Source organism: Meles meles, chromosome 8 (assembly GCF_922984935.1).
Source record: "Meles meles chromosome 8, mMelMel3.1 paternal haplotype, whole genome shotgun sequence".
NCBI classification, from domain to species: Eukaryota; Metazoa; Chordata; class Mammalia; order Carnivora; family Mustelidae; genus Meles; species Meles meles.
In genome coordinates, this window is record NC_060073.1 from 118,598,684 (window position 1) to 118,617,546 (window position 18,863).

The following is an 18,863-nucleotide window of genomic DNA, read 5'->3' on the forward strand; positions in this document are numbered from 1 at the left end:
CATTAGTCTTTTAAATATTGAAATTAATTTAAATAAAAGAGGCATTAGACTTGCAGTAAGGTTAACAGTCATCGACATGAAGATGGAGAAACATATCTGAGACGTAATCAAGGAGGTAAACTTACAAAACTGAGTGATTCATGAAAGGAAGGACTGAGAGAACATAAGTCTAACACAGTCTACAAGCCCTGTCTTGAACAATTAGCTATGTTGCCGGGGAACAACAGGGAAAAACAGATGCTGGCGAGGATGCGGAGAAAGGGGAACTTCCTACACTGTTGGTGGGAATGCCAGCTGGTGCAGCCCCTCTGGAAAACAGCATGGAGGTCCCTCAAAAAATTGAAAATAGAGCTTCCCTATGACCCAGCAATCGTACTACTGGGTATTTACCTGAAGAAGATGAAAACACAAATTCAGAGGGATACAGGCACCCTGATGTCACAGCAGCATTATCTAACAGCCAGACTACGGAAGCGGCCCAAGCGTCCATCAGCGGATGGTGGGATAAAGGAGACAGGGACACGACACAGACACCACGGAATGTGACCCAGCCACGATGCTCACAGACCCCCAAGAAGACACGACCAGCAGATGACTGGGGATGTGAGTCTGCAGCCCAGATGAGACAGGAGGGCTGAGGACGAGGGAGGGGGATGAGGTGGCGGTCAGCACAGCGGCGTGGCCGCAGCAGCCGGGGAGGGCACGAGGACGCGGCACCACGCGGAGAAGACCGACAAAGAAATCTCCCCTGAAGGGTTTGACAAAGGAAAGGCAATGGCAAGAAGTGGAGAGAATCAAAATATTAAAATATCATGAAGTGTAAGTAAAATGAATAAAGACTTATTTTGTAAATCTTGAGCTATTAAAGGCAGGAGAAAAAAACCTCTGAAGCCTGAAGGGGATTATTTAAGAAAATAAAATGATAAATAAAAGTTAATACCGACTTAACTTGCGGAGGATAAGCAAAGTCGCTTACCAACAAATTCAAGCCAACTTGAAATGTTTCCTCCTTTATAAGGTTTGGGTAGGTCAGCAGATGGTGAATTGAGAAGAACACAGCTATGATTTTAAACTAACATGGGCAAATACTATGCTTTTCCGCCAAAGCTCGAGTCCTTAACAACAGCCGTGGGACTCAGCACGGACGGGGAACACTTCTTCAAGCCCCGTGAGCAGACACGTGGCTCCTGGCGCGGCAGCGGGCACCCATCCCCGGCCGCAGGCCCACCTGCATGGACGCGGTGATCTCCTGCAGGGCGGCGTCCGCCTCGTCCTGCTTCGTCTTCAGCAGCGCGCTCTGCTCCCCGGCTCGCCTGCTCAGCTCGTCCACAAGCGCTTTAGCTTCGTTCAGCTTAGACACACCCGCCTGCAGCAGTCGAAGAGGCATAAAGACAGGGATTTTCACACTCTCTCCTGATGAACGGGTAAAGAAGTGTGATGTATACATCCAAGGGAATGTTCTTATGTTTGAGAAAGAATCGAGGAAATCTTTCAGAAAGAAAGAATCCAGGGAAAACGTGTGCACACATCAAACGTTAGCAAGTGGGCCCGGGTTGTCCGCGCCGCTCATGACAATGACTCATTCAGCCACGTGCCCGGTAAGCTGAGGCACCAAAGACAAACAGCTCTAAGTGTCACTGGACAGCAGAACAGTCGACACATGTTTGAGAGCTGTAACACCAGGGTTTTTCCCTGAACTGCGGGGACAGAAAAGAGAAAGCATGGAAAGACTCAGCAAGGCTTCTCCACTTCTCAGGCTCCCTGAGTACGTAAAAGGACTCAAGGCCTACTCGTGGGTGGGCATCCGACCCTGGGCTGGCCGTTACAGCACCCCACGCCACTACCCATGAGTCATCCAGGGAAGGAACGTGAAATATATACCCCTCCTCTGCAGTAGGAGTTGGGGTTGGCCACCTAACAAGTGAGGGGATTCGGAGACGGTAACGGCAGAAAGCGTCATAACCAACATGCACCGAACACCCAGCACGGAGGACAGCAACCTGCCGGCTCTTCATCTAATCCACTCACACCCAACGGCACCCATTAAGTCGCGGGTCAGCACGTTTAAGTAGTTTACCACAGCAGCACAGAGAACTGAAGCAAAAGAATGACCTTCCTGAAGTACAGTTAGTGGTTGCTCTGAATTAGACAGAGGCGTGAGAGGACTGTCAGCCAGGAAGGACCCTAGTTTACGACACTAACAGAGAGACATGAGGGCTCTGGAGGGCACATGCTCTCAGACAACGTCCGAAGCCAGCATTTAAGTTGAAGCTCTGTAACTACAGAAATGTGGAAAGACACCTGTTCAGAACGTACTCAGTGACTTATTTTGTAAGGTATTATTTAATTTTAAAGGTTACTCGAAAGCCCAATCTCAGATTCTGTAAAGTCCGGGGGCTGGAGGTGACCGACACGGTACCTGCAGATGACTCTGTCTTTTCAACAGCTCGTTCTTCTTGCCGCCACTGACGGCAGAATACACGCGCAGGAAGGTCATATACCGGCTCGGCGTCGCACCATGTGCTTTACAAGACTCGTGGATTAATAAAAATGACTTTAGAAAGTCGGGATCAACTGGAAAGAGAAAACAAAATGATGTGATATATACAGATCCACCACGAAGGAGAGAAAATCGTCTTAACTCTATTTCATACAGATTCTTCCATCTACAGAACTGTAAATACGAGGCATCATCTTTGCATAAAGGTACATCTATCCACAGCTCCTGTGTTCCTTATGTATTTGAGTCACTTCATTTCAGTGCTCTCTGTCTGTGCACTGTGACGTGTTTCCTCTGAACACTTTCATCACTGCGAGAGAGAGATCTACGGGTTGTCACAGCACGTCAGTTAGTTGGACCAACAGAACATGTAATCCAGGAGCAAACGCGGCAAGCGCTGCTCGCAGAAGAGAGACACCAAAGCAAGGAACACAGTTCCAGGAGGGCCAGACAGGACCTCCAAATCGAAACAGGAAGAAAACTAATAGAAGAGTTTAGCCTTCCAGCCAAAGACACCCAAGCAAGCAGCACACCCAGTCATCGGGGCCAAGCGTCACTGTCCAACTTCTTAAACGTAAACAACAGATGAGTTAGGTCCTGTATAAAATGACACCAACGTGAGTTTATAAACACAGACAGCTTTAGTTCCGTTTTCATCAAAAGAAATCTTTGTTAGGGGACACCTGGGGGCATAGTCTGTTGAGCGTCCGACTCTTGGTTTCTGCTCCATTCGTGATCTGAGAGTCAGGGATGGAGCCCGCGTTGGGCTCTGCCCTCAGTACAGAGTCTGCTTGGGATTTTCTCTCCCTCTCTCCCTCTGGCCCTCCCCATCCACCTTCTCTCAAATAAATAAATAAACCTCTTTTAAAAAGAAAGCTTTATGTTAGTTTATCATTGTTCAAATTCATCATCGCTGTGAATCTTTATTGAATCTGTAACATCAGAAAATGGCAAGTCTTTCACAAAGTCAGTTTCATCAAAATACTACCTGAGGTTTTTTTCTTTTCTTCTTTCCTTTTTTTGTCACTGTATTTTTCCTCGCCATCTGTTTCACTGAACAACATTTCAGGTATCTAAAACAGAAAGAGCATTTCTTCAAACCTCATCTCAATAGGAAAAAGTTCAAATAAACCCAGCATCAAGATTAAAAATAAAAAAAAACACTTTTCTTCTAGGTTTCTTACCAGACTAAGAGAAATAATGAATATATGCATCTTCAGAGATACTATTTCCTAGACAAGATTTTGACACACATCAACCACCAATTGATTGCGAATTACTGACAACACAATTTCATAGCTGATAATCCTAAAAACCATCTGTTGCCAAGCTACCGCTAAGATTTTGCCACACCACCACAATCCCGGGTGGCTCAGTGGGTTAAGCCTCTGCCTTCGGCTCAGGTCATGATCCCAGGGTCCTGGGATCGAGCCCCGCATCGGGCTCTCTGCTCAGCGGGGAGCTTGCTTTCCCCTCTGCCCCACCCCTGGCTTGTGCTCTCTCTTTCTCTTGCTGTCTCTGTCAAACAAATAAAAAACTCTTTAAAAAAAAATTTTTTTTTTAATTTTAGAGAAAGAAACTATGAGTTTCCTGGGAAGAACAGTAAAGTAGTACAGCGCTGACATTTCTGTGTCGGGAAGCCCAGCGCGTCCAGGCGTGCGGGTCAAAGCCTCACTTCCTCAATCTCCCAGACTAAACGTAGCATCACACAAAAGGCCCTTAATTGACAAAGAATTTGAGAGCGCCATGGTTTGTGACCAGAGAGTACAGTTTTTTCCTCAAACATCTTCACTGATTTTGCCAAAAACCTTGAGCCTCTGGGAGAATATTTTAAATTTATCCTTTCAAATCAATGGAAATTGTTTCATAGGAAACTTGCTTTCTTTAAACTAGTCTGTCCTTCTGTCAACCGGCCGGACTGTGTAAGCATCTCACAAGACGTACGCACACCAACATGTCATGCTGAGCACGTTACATACGTACAACTTCTACGTATCAGTCCACGTGTCGGTTACGTACAGTCCCATCAGTGACGCTGGGTGACAAGACCACGGTCTACCCCTAAACAACGCCCCCTTCTGCAAAGCGCTCCCGGCTGGACTGGCCACACTGCCCTCTACATCCACGTCCCCTCAGAGGTAAAAATGGCGCATGAGCCTTGCCGTTCCTTCCACTCCTGTCCTCCTGTCGCCTGCTCCCCCACCTTCTCCTCGGCCAATCCCGCCCCACCCCAAAGGCTCGGACCCTGAGACCTCGCCACTAACAGTCCCTGGACGCATCCCTCCGTCTCACTGGCAAGCATCCCAGTGGGCCCAGCCCGCCCCCTTCGTGAGGTCAACAACCCTCACGCTCCAGCGAGACCCGCGTTCTAGGAGCCTGAGCGTCCCTGCACTGTCATTTGCCATCTTCCTATCAGCGCTCACAAGTCAGTGGCCCTCGCACACGGGGTCACGCTCGAGTAACGGACCCCAGTGCGGGCCAAGGGCAAGCGAGCGCCCGCGGCAGGTCTGCACCGGTGAGCGCGCAGGTGACTGAGGGACACACACACTCCACTGACTGGCCTGGTGGCCGACTCATGCCAACCCTTAGGCCACCCGGCGCTCGCAGCCCCTTCTCCGCAGCCTCCCGCTGTCGCTCGTGCGGACTGCCCTGCAGGCCTCCTTGCCTCCCTCAGGACGCCACCAGCTCTTCCCTGGGCTTTTCTCTCAAGTCCTCAGCTTCCTTTCACTGAGAAAACAGAAACAACCAGAAGACTGTGCAACTCTTCCCATCGGCACCCCTGCTGGAGCCGGCCCCGGACTCTGCCTTCTTCGCTGCAAAGGCCCGTGCCCGGTCCGCTCACGTGTGCACTAGAGCCGCGCACCGTCCGCTCCGCAGGGACAGAGCTGCACAACGCTTCTGCCTTCCATACACTTCTTCCTGTGCGCATTCCCAGCAGCACAGGAACATGCAGCAGTCTGTCTCATCTCAGCAGTTTAAAAAAGCAAGTTACTATTTTTACCCACTCCCTCCCTACTGACCCATTTCTCTCTTCCACTTAACAACAAAACGCCTCCCGAGAGGGGACCACACTCGCTCTCTCCAGGACCTTCTCGTTGTTTCTGAAACACACCCCAGGAGGCAGCTCCTAACTGAAGCTGCTTCATCAGACTCCCCATCCACTCCGCGCGGCGACAGGCGACAGCTCGCAGGCCCGTCTGTCTGCGCGCGCCCCCCGAAATGCAGCGAGTGCTCGTCTTCATGCTCCGCCGGTTTCCCTCCTGCTTCCCCGCAGCGGCCCCTTCTCCGCAGCCCTTGCTGTTCCCGCCTCCACGTCAACCTCAGCGTGTTGAAGAAGAGCGCAGTCGAGACCGCAGTCCGGGCTCTCGCCACCTGCAGTCAACGCTCGTTCCTTGGGGATATCATCCATTCTCATAACGGAAAATACCACCTCTACTCTGACAATTCCCACTTTTTATCCTGGACGCCTGACATTCCCTTCCCCTGCACTCCGGACTGCTGCATCCGGATGCTTCCTCCGCCCTGCGGCTGGGAGGTCCGACATCGTGTAACGAACACGTCTACAACTGGAAGCCTCATGTCCTCCCATCAAAATGCTCTTCTCGGTCTCCCCGTTCTCTACACTCAGACACCCCGTCCTTCCTGGGACTTAAGCCAGCATCCTAGGCAGTATGCTTGGGTCCTCCCCTCCTTTTACACCTTAGTACAGTCTGCCAGCAACTTCGGTTGTCTCTACAGGAAAACGTATTCCGAATCCAACCCTGCCCACCGCCTCTCCGACTCCGTCCCTAGCGCTCGCCATCCCTCGCTCTTGCCGGATTACTGCAGCAGCTTTCTAACGAATTCCACCCTGGCCTTCCCGACTCTACTTGCAACCTCGAGCCAAAGTCATCCCATTTAGACATGAGAACGATGTGTCAAACCTCCAAAGGCTCCCTCACAGTTTCTAGGAAAAGCTAAAGTCCTGAGAATGGCTCCCAAGCCCCATCCTGACCGCTGACCTCGTCCTTCCCTGACCGCATCTCCAACTGCTCTCCCTCCGAACCACTCTCTAACCGCTGAATGGCTTCCTGCGGAGCCTCCGCGTCACCAGGCATGCTGTCATCGCAGCGACCCCCCCCAACCATGCTAACTCCATGAGGGCAGAGACTTCGGCTGCGTTTTCTCTCCTATAACCCCAACAGATAGAACAGTGACAATATTAGAGACCCGATAACTACTTCTTAATGTAGCTGCTCGTTTGTGTGAGCTCCTTTGTGTCGTTTTCCTATCCTATCTAACTGCTGCAATCTAACTAAAATATCATCTCATCTGTAAAACCTTGTCTCTTATCCCAAATTACACTCCTCCCTCTGACTCATGATAGGCCACAGTTTGTACCTCTACTACACAGGAATGAAGCAATGAATGATGGAGAATGTAAATACTATTCAAAGAGACAATGCTGACAAGTATAATTTATCAAACAAAGTATAATTTATCAAACAAAGCTACGGCAAAGGCTTCTAGTTAGGATGGTACAATGGGTTCGCACTTCAAACACATTCCTCTCCCAAAACTTAGCACCACGATCAGTTTTTTTTAAAAGATTTGATTTTTTTTTAATTTAAAAATGGCTCAAATTACTGCTGTGATGTTTTCAGCATCGGCTAGCTAATGAAAGGACAACATTTTTCAAGTACAGTAAGTACCTCCGTCGTCCTTAAGAACATAGTCTTCAATATGAAGTCCAGCCCTCGACCACGTCACACAGACCACAAAGAAAAAAGAGGGTTTTCAAACATGTATGTTCAGCGCCACAATTAAGGTGATATAACAAACGCCAAAGCAAAGTCAGGAAAATCTGTAACTTCAAAAAGAAAATATGCTGGTTTGCATTTCCATGCTTAAAGCTTAAACTTACTTTCCTCATGCTGCTGTCTGACCAACCCTCCATCCATAAGACCTGGCATTTCTTATGCAAAGCTGGATTACTCTCACAGTTTATGATGAAGTTTAAATTTGCAGAATCCATTATCAAGACTATATGCAAGTTCTGTTGAATTCCTAAAAAAATATAAGAAGATTCTTATAGGCATTACAACAACAGCAACGGGATATCTGTATGTGGTCTGCTTTTATGAGTTTAAAATTTTCTAAACTGAAATGGCAGGAGCCATTAAGCAGTGTTCCAGTTACGACTGTTATTTTTGTTAAAAAACACCGGTATGTGTATGTGTGTGCATGCTAAGAGAACAGATCCAGGAGGAACTCCGGAAGAAGGCAAGTGTACATACCACACTGCCGTTTCATGTGTGACTTTTCAAAGATGATACTGGATTCTACTTTACAATGTTTTTTTTAAGGATTTTGGTTTCAATATTCACAAGCAAACTGATCTCCAATGTCCTTTCAGGAGAAGTATCTTTTTCCTGTCTCAGTGTTAACGCTACTTTCCCTTCGTGAAAAGGAATTTGGAAACTCGGTTTCATTTCCTTTGTTCTGAAACTGGGTCAAACAGCACCGGGATGACCTGTGTCTCAGAACCGCGGTAGCGCTTCCTCGTGAACTTGAAGGAGAGGGGAGGCCGGTAGCTCTTCATCCAGTTTCTCTGCTTCAATAAGAAACGTCCTTTCAGGGACAGAGAGGAGCTAAGCGCGGCAGTGCCTTACCCCACGTCTTCAACGGGGCTACACGCACAGCACAGAAAACTGCTTCTGGGGCTCAGAGAAAGTTGCTGAGCTGGAGAAAACTAGAGACTCTGGCAAAATGTAAACAGTTCAGTAATTTTCTAAGACAGGAGGTTCTAAACGCTGGCTTTACCACAGAGAAACAGAAGCACTGAAGTAAATGTTCCAAGGGAGACTGAAACACTTCCACCTTTCCCTTTTGCTAAAATTTTGCTGACATGCTTTTACTAAAGACTGGCTTTTCTAAAAGTACCATTTAAAAAAAAAAGTATAAATTACCAAATAGACCAAAGATTTAAGATACCTTTGCAACCTAATCAGAAAATATGGCAAACTAAATGGTATTTATTGCACACGAGCCAGAGTCTGAATTGATGCATTCGATAGTCACTTACTGTATGTGAAGTAATTGAAGACCGGCCCGAAAAAGCCATCCTGCGAAGCCTCATCTTTGAGAGGCAACAGCAAAGGCTCTAATTCTTCCAGGGTATAGAGTCCAGGAACTTCACCTGTGGAACACGGCACTTCTCGTGAATTGTAGCTGCGTCACCCCAGTTCAAGCACATTCAAGCACATCCACAACACTTCGATTTTGGTATCCGTCTGCCCTTATTCGGGCAGTTTCCAAAATTACACAACCCCATCACCTCTCGATTACTCACAAATCTCCCTCTGTTGTCTTCACTTGCGAAAACTCAAACCCCCGAACAGCCGTCAAAGGCAGGGGGCCACCTAGCTGCCCGCCTGTGTGCACGGTTCTTCTCCACTCTTCCCAGACGAGACCTTGTACCTGAGCCTCAGTGAGCTTCTCTGTGTCCCATAAATATAATGAATACCCCCTCTTCCTGGAATTTATATGCACAGTCTTCCTCTGGTCTTTACCTTCCGCCCCAAATTACTGTGTGTCCTAGGAGATACTGCTGTGCCGACTTCCCGGGTGCCGGGGAGGGCACTCTCTCTCCCACCTCTAAACGTGTTACTGTTCACCATGTATCGTGTCACATAATCATGGAGAAGTGTGTTCCTTTCCTCCCCCATTAGACTCTGAGTTTCCAAAGGACAAATATTTAGTCATGTTCAATATTAACCTCAGAACATCCTCAGCAAAGTATTCCATCTTAGATAAACAAACAAATATTTATTAGATGGATGGAGGAATGAATGAATGAACCCGTACTAGAAACCAGAACTAGCCCAGGTCCTGCTACCAGGCAAGAGAAGGACGAAAGGCAATTCACACTGGATTACGACCGCAAGTGTTGATGGGGGACTGAACTACGTCTTACCCACCACTGTGAGTCCAGTACTCAGAACTGGGCCTGGCACATAATAGGTGTCTAATAAACAATTATTAAGCCAATATATTTCAAGTTTGCAAGAAACAATAAATTAAGTGAAAACTGTTTTGCTATGCATCCCAGGCAGTGCATTCTCGCAGGGCCTGTCCCTGCCTCACCCCAGCATTGCCCAGGCCCGACTCAGAGCTCCCAGCCGCGTCCGTCCACCAAGCTCGACCACGCCCAAACACGCGCACACACAAACCTATTCTATGTCTTTCTCTCACTTTCAGCCTTAACAAGACACTTCCGATGCCTTAACTTTAGCAATGAAACCTCGCTCCAGGTACATATGATCCACTCTGGCAAATAAGACTTTGAAATAGAAAAAAAATAGAAAAAAGAGACAAAGGCCTATTTTCCCTGAAAGTATTTTTCAAATACTTTTTTTGCTACAAATGTTGCTAAAATTTGATTTTTATAGTTACAACTTGATAATAAAGACCAGTTATCTTAAAACAAAAACAACTAGTATATGGATGCTTATGTGGATGTTTGCTTTCACAAACAAAACAAAACAAAAATCTGTCTCTCTGCTGGGCCAGTTTCAGCCCTAAGGACCAGGCCTCCACCTAGTGATGAATGAAGGGTACGCAGGGACGGACACACACACACACACACACACACACACACACACACAGAGGCGGTCCTGTGAGCAGCTCCCGAGCCCCCACAGCCTCACTGCGGCTGGGCCTCTGCAGACCTCGGGCCAGAGACTGGCCCTCCGGCCACCTCACTGGAGCCCCGGCCTGCAGTCACGTGCGCACCCAAGTGCAGACGCCGCGTGCCCTTAGCTACACGTGTTCTTCAACCAGAGCTGTGACATCCTGAAGAGAAGACCATTTCCTTTCAGAGCCCACCTTACCTGACACAAAACAAGCATTTACCAAAAACTGGGTCCAACACACACATCATGGAAACTAGCTTTTGACAAGGTTTACGTTGCACTTAAATAACAAAACAATCCTGGTCCAAGTTAGAAACGAAGCTACCTCCAACCAATTCGAACAGTGACAACTCCTAAAGACATCTGAATAAATGTCATAAATTCTTCATAGAGGTCAGACATATGGGAAACTGCGGGTATCCTCTCCAGGAAACCATGAAAACAGGTGACTCGAGAGACAACAAAGCATACTGTGATCTGGGAAACAGAAGACCCGGATGTTGAGAATCTCTCTGTACGTACATGTCCACGTTCAGGTCAGTATTCAACGATTCCACTAACAATGGACAGAGAGGTCCTACCACATTTTTATTATAAATTATTCTATATATTGCCCTGTATACTAAATCTATCATTTCTGTAGGTGAAATTTCTACACGTAATAGAGCTGCTGTATTAAAGGGTACGGTACATTGTTTTTAAACAACACTGGCTGATAACTTTCCCAAAACACTATAACAGATAATGGTCCCACCAAAAGCATGTGAGAGGGCCAGTTTTTCAGACATTCACCAACATTAATGATCATTTTTGGCGGCAACTGGGTGACTCGGTCTGTTAAGCATCTGTCTACGGCTCAGTCATGATCCCAAGTCCTGGGATGGAGCCCCAGGTCAGGCTCTCTGCTCAGCAGGGAGCCTGCTTCTCCATCTCCCTCTGCTGCTCCCCCTGCTTGTGCTCTCTCTCTCCCTCTCAAGTAAATAAATATTATCTTTAAAGATAATAATAACAACCATGTTCATGAAATTATTCAATCTCCTGGTTTTATAAAAATGGGCTTTCTCAAATGAAACAAGATGGGATTGGGAGGGAGACAAACCATAAATGACTCTTAATCTCACAAAACAAACTGGGGGTTGCTGGGGGGAGGTGGGATTGGGAGAGGGGGAGCGGGCTATGGACATTGGGGAGGGGAGGCGAACCATAAGAGACTATGTACTCTGAAAAACAACCTGAAGGTTTTGAAGGGTCAGGGGTGGGAGGTTGGGGCAACCTGAGGGTTTTGAAGGGTCAGGGGTGGGAGGTTGGGGGAACAGGTGGTGGGTAATGGGGAGGGCACGTTTTGCATGGAGCACTGGGTGTTGTGCAAAAAGAATGAATACTGTTACACTGAAAAAATAAATAAAATGAAAAAAAAAAAAAGGGCTTTCTCAATTCTCCAACTGCAAGATGTTTAACCCCACGTCCCCTTAGTAAAACCCCTACTACCACATGTGCTCAGAAACACAATTTTACACAAGGCAACATAACCTGAATAATTTTCACATCATCACTTCTTTTTCCTTGGAAGAGAAATTGTGCACTTGCCTGAAGACAGAAGGCTATTGATCATCTCCAGGAAGGCGGGGTGGACGAACTGGTGATCCTCGAGCAGGAGGACCACCTGCTGGGCGTCGATCCCGGCCAGGTGCAGCACCTGCACAGTGACAAGAGCGGTCCTCGCACCGGGTACACGTGCGCAGCCCAGTCTAAAACCACCGTTCGTGATGCAAAGAACCTCTTTCTGGTCCCCTTTTCCCCTCTCTCTTCCTGTCATCATCAACATTAAAAATCAAACTTCAGCTGTAGAGTGCAGCAAGTAAATCAAGTCCAGGAGCAAACAGGTGGGGAAACATTAATACAATTTCACAGCTAGGGCAGATGATCATTTTTAAATACGCCCCCCTGTGTCCCATATAAACTCTGTCCTATTATCTTCCACGTCCTCCAAGCCTCTCATAAGCCAGCATGCCTGAGAGCTAGAAATCCTAAAAAGAATCTTTTTCCTATCTATACGTAAAAATACAGTTTTCTAATAACCACGGGGAAAATAATCATCGAAATTAAAGACTATGTTGTATTATCAAAGACATAATGGTCTCTGAGGGCTTTGGAGTAACAAGTCATTGTGATTTAAAACCAAATACAGCAAAGGATTTGAGGCACTCACGTGTTTGAGATCATTTTTGAACTGCTTCAGTGCATACCCTCTGGAAATCTTCGGAGAGAACAGCACAGCTCCGTGCATATGACTGACCAGGGAAGTGATGGTCCGCCGGCCGACGCCACTGCGTCCGGCCAGGAGGAGGGAGCCCCCAGGGAAGCTCAGCACTCGATCGATCCGAGACATATACTCCAGCACTTCTTGGAAAAGTAAAATATCTAAACTCTGGTTATCTCGTCCATATTGGATCAGGCCCTTTTAAAACAATCACAAAGAACATTTTATCATTAGTATATGCCCCGACATAACAAAATGTGATCTAGAGTTAGGTTATACTTTTGATGCGCTCTGGAAAAGGGGTTCGGTGACGGGGTGTCCTCTCAGGCGCCACAGCCCCCCCAGGCATCCAGCTCTTCTACAAAAAATCTTGCGACGCCAAACACGTTCAGGAGCTCACAGTGATCAGACACCTGTGATCACTGACACAACGAGTTGAACGTAGTGAGACACCACAGCTTAGTTACAAAACCTTCAAGAACTCGCCAGCTGTATTAGTGGTCTCGGATCAGACCACCCTGTGCAGATCATACGAACTAATCTTGGGAACTCTTGTTGGTTTGCGCCACGGTGGAATGACTCCAAACGCACGTGCAGGCTGCCCCACCAGGAGCTGTGTGACAGCCTGAAGGACACCAGATGTCACATACTTAGCAACTTCCAACGTCCCCAAACTTTGCAATATCCATCCTACGCACAATACGAACTTTTCTGGATATAAAATCCACACTCACTTCCAAAGCAAATACTAATTGTAAATCATCATATATAAGTGTTTCTCCTTCTTTATTATAATTTCACAGAAAAGAAAGAACAGAACGCGTCTCTAGGGCAGTGCCCCTCAGTTTCAGTGACCAGCAGCATCAGCATCAGCTGAGGGCCCGTGAGAAATGTGCAACGAGACTTCCTCAGGCTGGGACCCAGGAGGCAGGGTAGTTCCTGGTTCTCCAAGTGATTCTAATGCCCGCTGAACTTGGACACTGTTGCTCTAGGATGATTTTCCAGTTACTATGAAACCTCATCAGTAATTCCAACATGAGACACACTCTGCTAACAGGTGCCTTGGCCATCTTACCCACATCCGGGTCTCTGCACGCATTCAGTTAGATCTGCCGCAGCCGACTGTATTCTACAAGAACCGGCTCGGTCTGTGGCTAATCTCTACCTCGAAAAACTTACAATAAATATTTCTTAAGTGACTAGAATGATAACTAGAATGATAACCAAATGCCAATTCAAACTCATGATTCAGATTATAGCTTTCTCCTTTAAGATTTATTTATTTACTTATCCGAAAGAGAGAGACCGCGCACACGCACATGGGATTGTGCTAATGGGGCCTGGAAGGAGGAGAGGGAGAAGCAGGCTCCCCACGGACAAAGAGCCCAATGCGGGACTCAATCTCAGGACCCTGAGCCGAAGGCAGACGCTTCACCGACTGAGCCACCCAAGCGCCCCAGATTATACCTTTCTAATAACATCCTTGAGGTCTGCAGAATTCAGTTTTCCAAGGGGTTTCCCATGAGGAGGCAGTGGCTGTCCTGGGGCCGCTCTTGTTCCGGAGTTGTGTCGCGCTCCCCACGTAACATAGAAACTGTCTGCAGAAACGAAAAGTGGTTGGTTTTTTATGAGTTACCTGTAATGGCAGCACCAGGAAATACACTGCTCACTCAACTCTCTTTTTCAGCTAATCTATCCAAGTAAGATCATCCCCAGAAAAGTGGAAGTAAGTTACTCCACAGTGCCTGGTGAGATAGTCAAGTCAGCTAAGACACAAAGGATGTCAAACTGTCCCTGACCAGGAACGGCTGTGTCCCTGCTCCAGCCCTGACCCCCACGACCTCTCCCCAGATGAAGCATCCTCCTCCTAATGCTCCCCATGCCTCTCCCTTTTGCTCTTTCTCCCGACTTCCCGCCCCTTCTCCACAACCTCCATACAAAATGGACAGCTGAAACGAACGTAAAGCTCTCCTTGGGAAAGAACACAGATTGATAAATACCATCAAGAGCCTTAGTTCTGAACTAAAGGAAAAATTAAATGAATTTGAATTAGAAAACAAAAACCCCACCACCACGTCCCCTTCACTTTGTCTCCGGCAGCAGCCTGCGAGCCCACGAGGGAAATCCGCTGACCGCCCTGCGGACTTTCCCTCCGGTCGGTTCGGGGGTCCGCTCGGGGAGGCTTCCTCCTCCTCACGCGCCCCGCTCAGAGGCAGCTTGAGTGAGCCGGACCCCAGCTCCTGCACGTCTTCTCCTTTCGCTCGCCACCACTCTTCCTACACGCTCTCCTCTCTGCAGAAACCTCTCCACTCCGGCTCCTGCTTGCAAACAACGCTGCCACAACCACCAAGTGCAAATCCCCGTCGGAGGCGCTGCCCCCATCATGACCTGCTGTGCTTGGGAAGCCTTTTTCCTCAGATCTGTAGGACCATACTCACCAAGCCACAGCACCAGTCCTCAGTTTTCTGCCTACCCCTTCTCCCCTTACCTGCCCCAGGATGGAAATTCAGTCCATTTTTCTTTACTCCTAAACACTCCCCTTCAACTAGTTAACCTTATTCTGTGGGTTAAATCATCAACTACTTCTGTGCCAAAACCTATTCACCTATCGGCAGATCTCCCAAGCTCTAGTCTGGTGCCATCCTTGCAGCTGCTTAACAGACACATAATGAACATGTAACATTCGTCCACTGAACACCCCGTGTTCAAGCCCCGCACTTCCTGCTACAGACGAGCAGACAGACATGGCCGCTGCGCTCACGGAGCAGAAACGCAGATCGCCCGAAAGACACTCAAGAAGCCTGCAAACACCGAAACCGGCGACAGCTGCTCACCGTCTTCACAGGTCATCAGGTGTCCCCTGAACGACCACAGGAGCCTCCCAGCGCGTGTCCCTGCGACACAACTCTGCCCCTCCAGCGGCATCCTCACTAGACCTCCCGAGGCACACACGACAGAATCGCAGGGCGCTTCCCACCGCCACAGAAAACCAGCCGAGCCCCCACCGAGGCCCCTGCAATCCGGCCCCCTGACGGCTTGGTTCTCCCGTCCGCCGCTGCACTCCGCTCCACACTCCAGCTCGCTCGAGCCCCGGAGGCCACGCACACTCCTCTCCCCTTCACGGGAATGCCCGGCCCCTCTCCTTCACGGAGTCCTGTCGTCCCTGTGTCGCTCCCTATATAAGACACTCCCTGGATCGCTCGGAAGACGGTCTCTCTTAGTTGTTCATCTAACACACGATGTGCAGGACCTACACGCTGAGAACCACACAACACGGACGACAGAAAGCAAAGAATATGTGGATAAACGGACGGACAGATCATGCTCCGAGACTGGAAGACCCAGCACACGGATCCTGCCGCTCCCCGCCAAAGCGACACACTGAATTATCGCACTCCCTGTCCCAAGCTTAGCAACATTACTTATACAGAAGAGTCTCCCAAAAGACATAGAAAGGCAAAGGGACGTAAATAGCTAAAACAAACTGCAGAGAAGACGGCGACGGCAGGAGAAATCAGTCTTCCCAAACTGAAGACTTAGGCTGACGTGAAGAAAGGCAGCGGTCCGGGCGGAGGCAGGCCCGGGAAGCGCCCACGCAGCCGCTCCCACAAAGCGCGAAGCAGCTCAGGGACAGCAGTTCCCTTTCCAGTCAACGGCGAGGGCGCAAGCGGACACCCGTCCGCAGAGAAAGCGCCGAGGCCTCACTTCATACAGACACGGACGCAAAGTGGACCACGTCTGGGCAGGAAGAGACACCGTCCAGGCGAGTGTCAGTCTGAGCGAGCCCACGTCACTGAAGAAACCAAACCCGCCTGCGGTCCGCGGGGAGAGCCACGGGCCACCCCGGCAAGGCCGCCCGCCCTCAGAACCAGCGACTCGGAGCCGCGAGCAGGGCGCCGCCGCCTGCCGTCTGCCTGCTGTCCGCCTCAGCCGCCGCAGCGCACTTCCCGAGTCCGAACTCGAGCCACGCCCGGAAATCCCTCTCTGCACCTCAGCATCTTGCTCATCTTCGAAATCCCCTCGGGCCGAAGCAGTTAGGGCCCTGAGGCCCAGAGCCGCCCGCGGCGCACAGACGGCAGGTGCTCAGGGAGCGCTCGGGGAGCCCAGCTTCGCACAAAGTCCTTCTGCGGCCGGAGCGGGCTGCAGGCGGCCACGGCCACCCCACGGCCTCGCGTCACAGGCCCTTTCGCCACGGGGGTTTTCGTATCACACGCGCTCCTCTCAGCGCAGTGTCCAAGCTGCGGGCCGGTGGCCGGTGCCGACCGCTGCCGACGCGACAAAGCTGCGGGCAGCACTTTCCTCGGGCCGCCAGCGCCTCGCCGGAGACAGCGCACGTAAGGAGTTCGCGCTGACGGCGCGGCTTCCTCTCAAGCAGAAGTTAATCACAGTCACACAGGGTTTTTCCCAACGATCGTTAAGTTTCATCTACATACGGCTTTAAATAAAACCTTTATTAGTAAAAACCCCTCAGGAAACACCACTTTGAACTGCACATATAAAACGCTATGGCCTGAATCCAAGAAAGCAATCATTGTCACTCTATTTTAGTTATATTTACTTAAAATCTAGCAAAAAGGAAAAAGCAGCCCCTTGCAATAAAAACATTAAATTACCCAAACCTTTCATTCGCACGGAAACACGAAATCATGCTATTAGCAAGAAAAACAAGTTTACAGTTCCCGTAGCATTCCCACACGGCATCAACTCCCTAACGACATTACCTGCCATATTGTCTAACACATCTGAGCCCCAATCTCCTTGAAACACCGATGTTAAAATGCTGTCAAATAAATGAAGTTCCTTCGCACCGACAATTTTGTCACGAAATAAGCGCCGTGCTTCATAAGCCACGATTTCTAATACATAATCTAGTGGATGATTTGAAGATCCTTTAAAAGATAACATTTTCTTTAGTTGTAACAGAATTCAGATGACTTGCAGAAGATCTATTTCAACATAATACTAGGAAGAAATAGAGAATAAAAATCTGCATACCGTCAGGTTGGCGTCAGATAAATACAAAAAAAAGGGGGAAAAAGTAAAATTCCATGTGTTATTAAGTTGATAAATTGTTTTATTTAAAAAATATATTAACCATTATTATCTCTACTTACTCAATAAAAATATTAATTCCAAAAAGCATATTAAACACGCACACATACACAGACACACGGTGGCATTCCAAAGAGAAGCAATTTGAAATCATGAAAGCAAAACTTACCTCCTTCTAAATCATATCTGAATAAGCCAAGAACCCACTGGGTAAGGATGCAAGGAGTAAAGAAATAGTGACTATAGTCATCAACTGTGAATTTGGCCCGCACCTGGAAAAGAAAATAAACTGTCTGTCTCCTCTCTAAATGCATAACATATATATAACGCATTAAGTTTTTCAGTCACCACAGACACACAGGAATGCCCAATTTCTACTAGTGAGGAGAAAACTCTATTTCATAGAACTGATCTCCTTAGCTACCTCAGACATTACATTTCACCCATTAAAAACATGATCTAAGAGCAGTTATTCCTTGGCTACAATAAACTGCCAAAACATTGTCCAAAAGAAAAATAAAAGGTTAAAAAGCGCTGCTGAGCAAAAGAATTCAAGGAAGGTGAAGCTAAGTTTATGAACAGCGGTCGCTATTCCAAGGCGCTGGGAAAGACATGCTTTCGAGGGCTCGGAGCCACAGAGGAGCGTGCGCTCACGACGTCCGTGAGTCGCTAATGAAACAAAGTGCTCCTCCTGGATATCAAACCAGTGAGAGCGTGCGCCTTCCTCTCCACGGACAGGACCCCTGCTCTCATTCTGACCTTGATCACTTAACTTCTGAATTAATTTAGAAAGTAATCACTGCTTTCTAATTCTCTTGCCTCACTTCTACTCCACGACGACAAAAAGCATCCTCCGCAAACACTTCCCTAACTTGAACGCACTATTCCCTTCACCTAGGAAGCTCTTCTTTCATCTCAGCCACTCTGGGAATGTCTATTCATTTCTCAAAACTCAGACCCCACACTGAGGTGCTTGGGTGGCTCGGTCAGTTGAGCACCCATCCAAATCTTGATTTCGGCTCAGGTTGTGATCTCGGGGTCATGAGATGGAGGCTCTGCGCTGAGCGTAGAGTCTGCTGGAGAGTCTCTGTCCGCTCCTCCCTCCACCACGCCGCATGCTCTCTCATAAATAAATTGATCTTTCAAACCCATCTTGCAATCAGTCTTTCCAAACAAACCAACTCAGATCACATCTCACGTCCGCGGAACAACTAGCACACAGCACAGTTACTTGCTTCCTCTCCTCCGCTCTCTAGGTCGTGCCTGTTGTCACCGATCTACTGCTCATCCCGCTGCAGTCGTACTTTGTCTACAGGAGCAGATTCCTGACGGGCCTGTAAGCTTCCCGAAGGCAGAGACTCCGTCATCTCTGCATCCC

At 48.4% G+C, this 18,863-nt stretch overlaps 1 protein-coding gene across 5 annotated transcripts in view; it reads right to left on the reverse strand.

The window, feature by feature from the left end:
* Positions 1-18,863, reverse strand: part of DYNC2H1 (dynein cytoplasmic 2 heavy chain 1) — a 269,900-nt gene that overhangs the window by 182,194 nt on the left and 68,843 nt on the right. For 4 of the 5 annotated variants that reach the window (XM_046014702.1, XM_046014701.1, XM_046014704.1 and 1 more), the window contains exons 46-55: positions 17,655-17,757; positions 17,155-17,322; positions 13,901-14,031; positions 12,383-12,631; positions 11,761-11,869; positions 8,565-8,678; positions 7,404-7,546; positions 3,489-3,573; positions 2,420-2,574; positions 1,229-1,366 (exon numbers count right to left, since the gene is read on the reverse strand). In XM_046014702.1, the coding sequence (XP_045870658.1) occupies positions 1,229-1,366; positions 2,420-2,574; positions 3,489-3,573; positions 7,404-7,546; positions 8,565-8,678; positions 11,761-11,869; positions 12,383-12,631; positions 13,901-14,031; positions 17,155-17,322; positions 17,655-17,757 (1,395 nt within the window). The remainder of the gene's footprint in view (positions 1-1,228; positions 1,367-2,419; positions 2,575-3,488; positions 3,574-7,403; positions 7,547-8,564; positions 8,679-11,760; positions 11,870-12,382; positions 12,632-13,900; positions 14,032-17,154; positions 17,323-17,654; positions 17,758-18,863) is intronic. The other variant, XM_046014703.1, reaches the window with a different exon arrangement.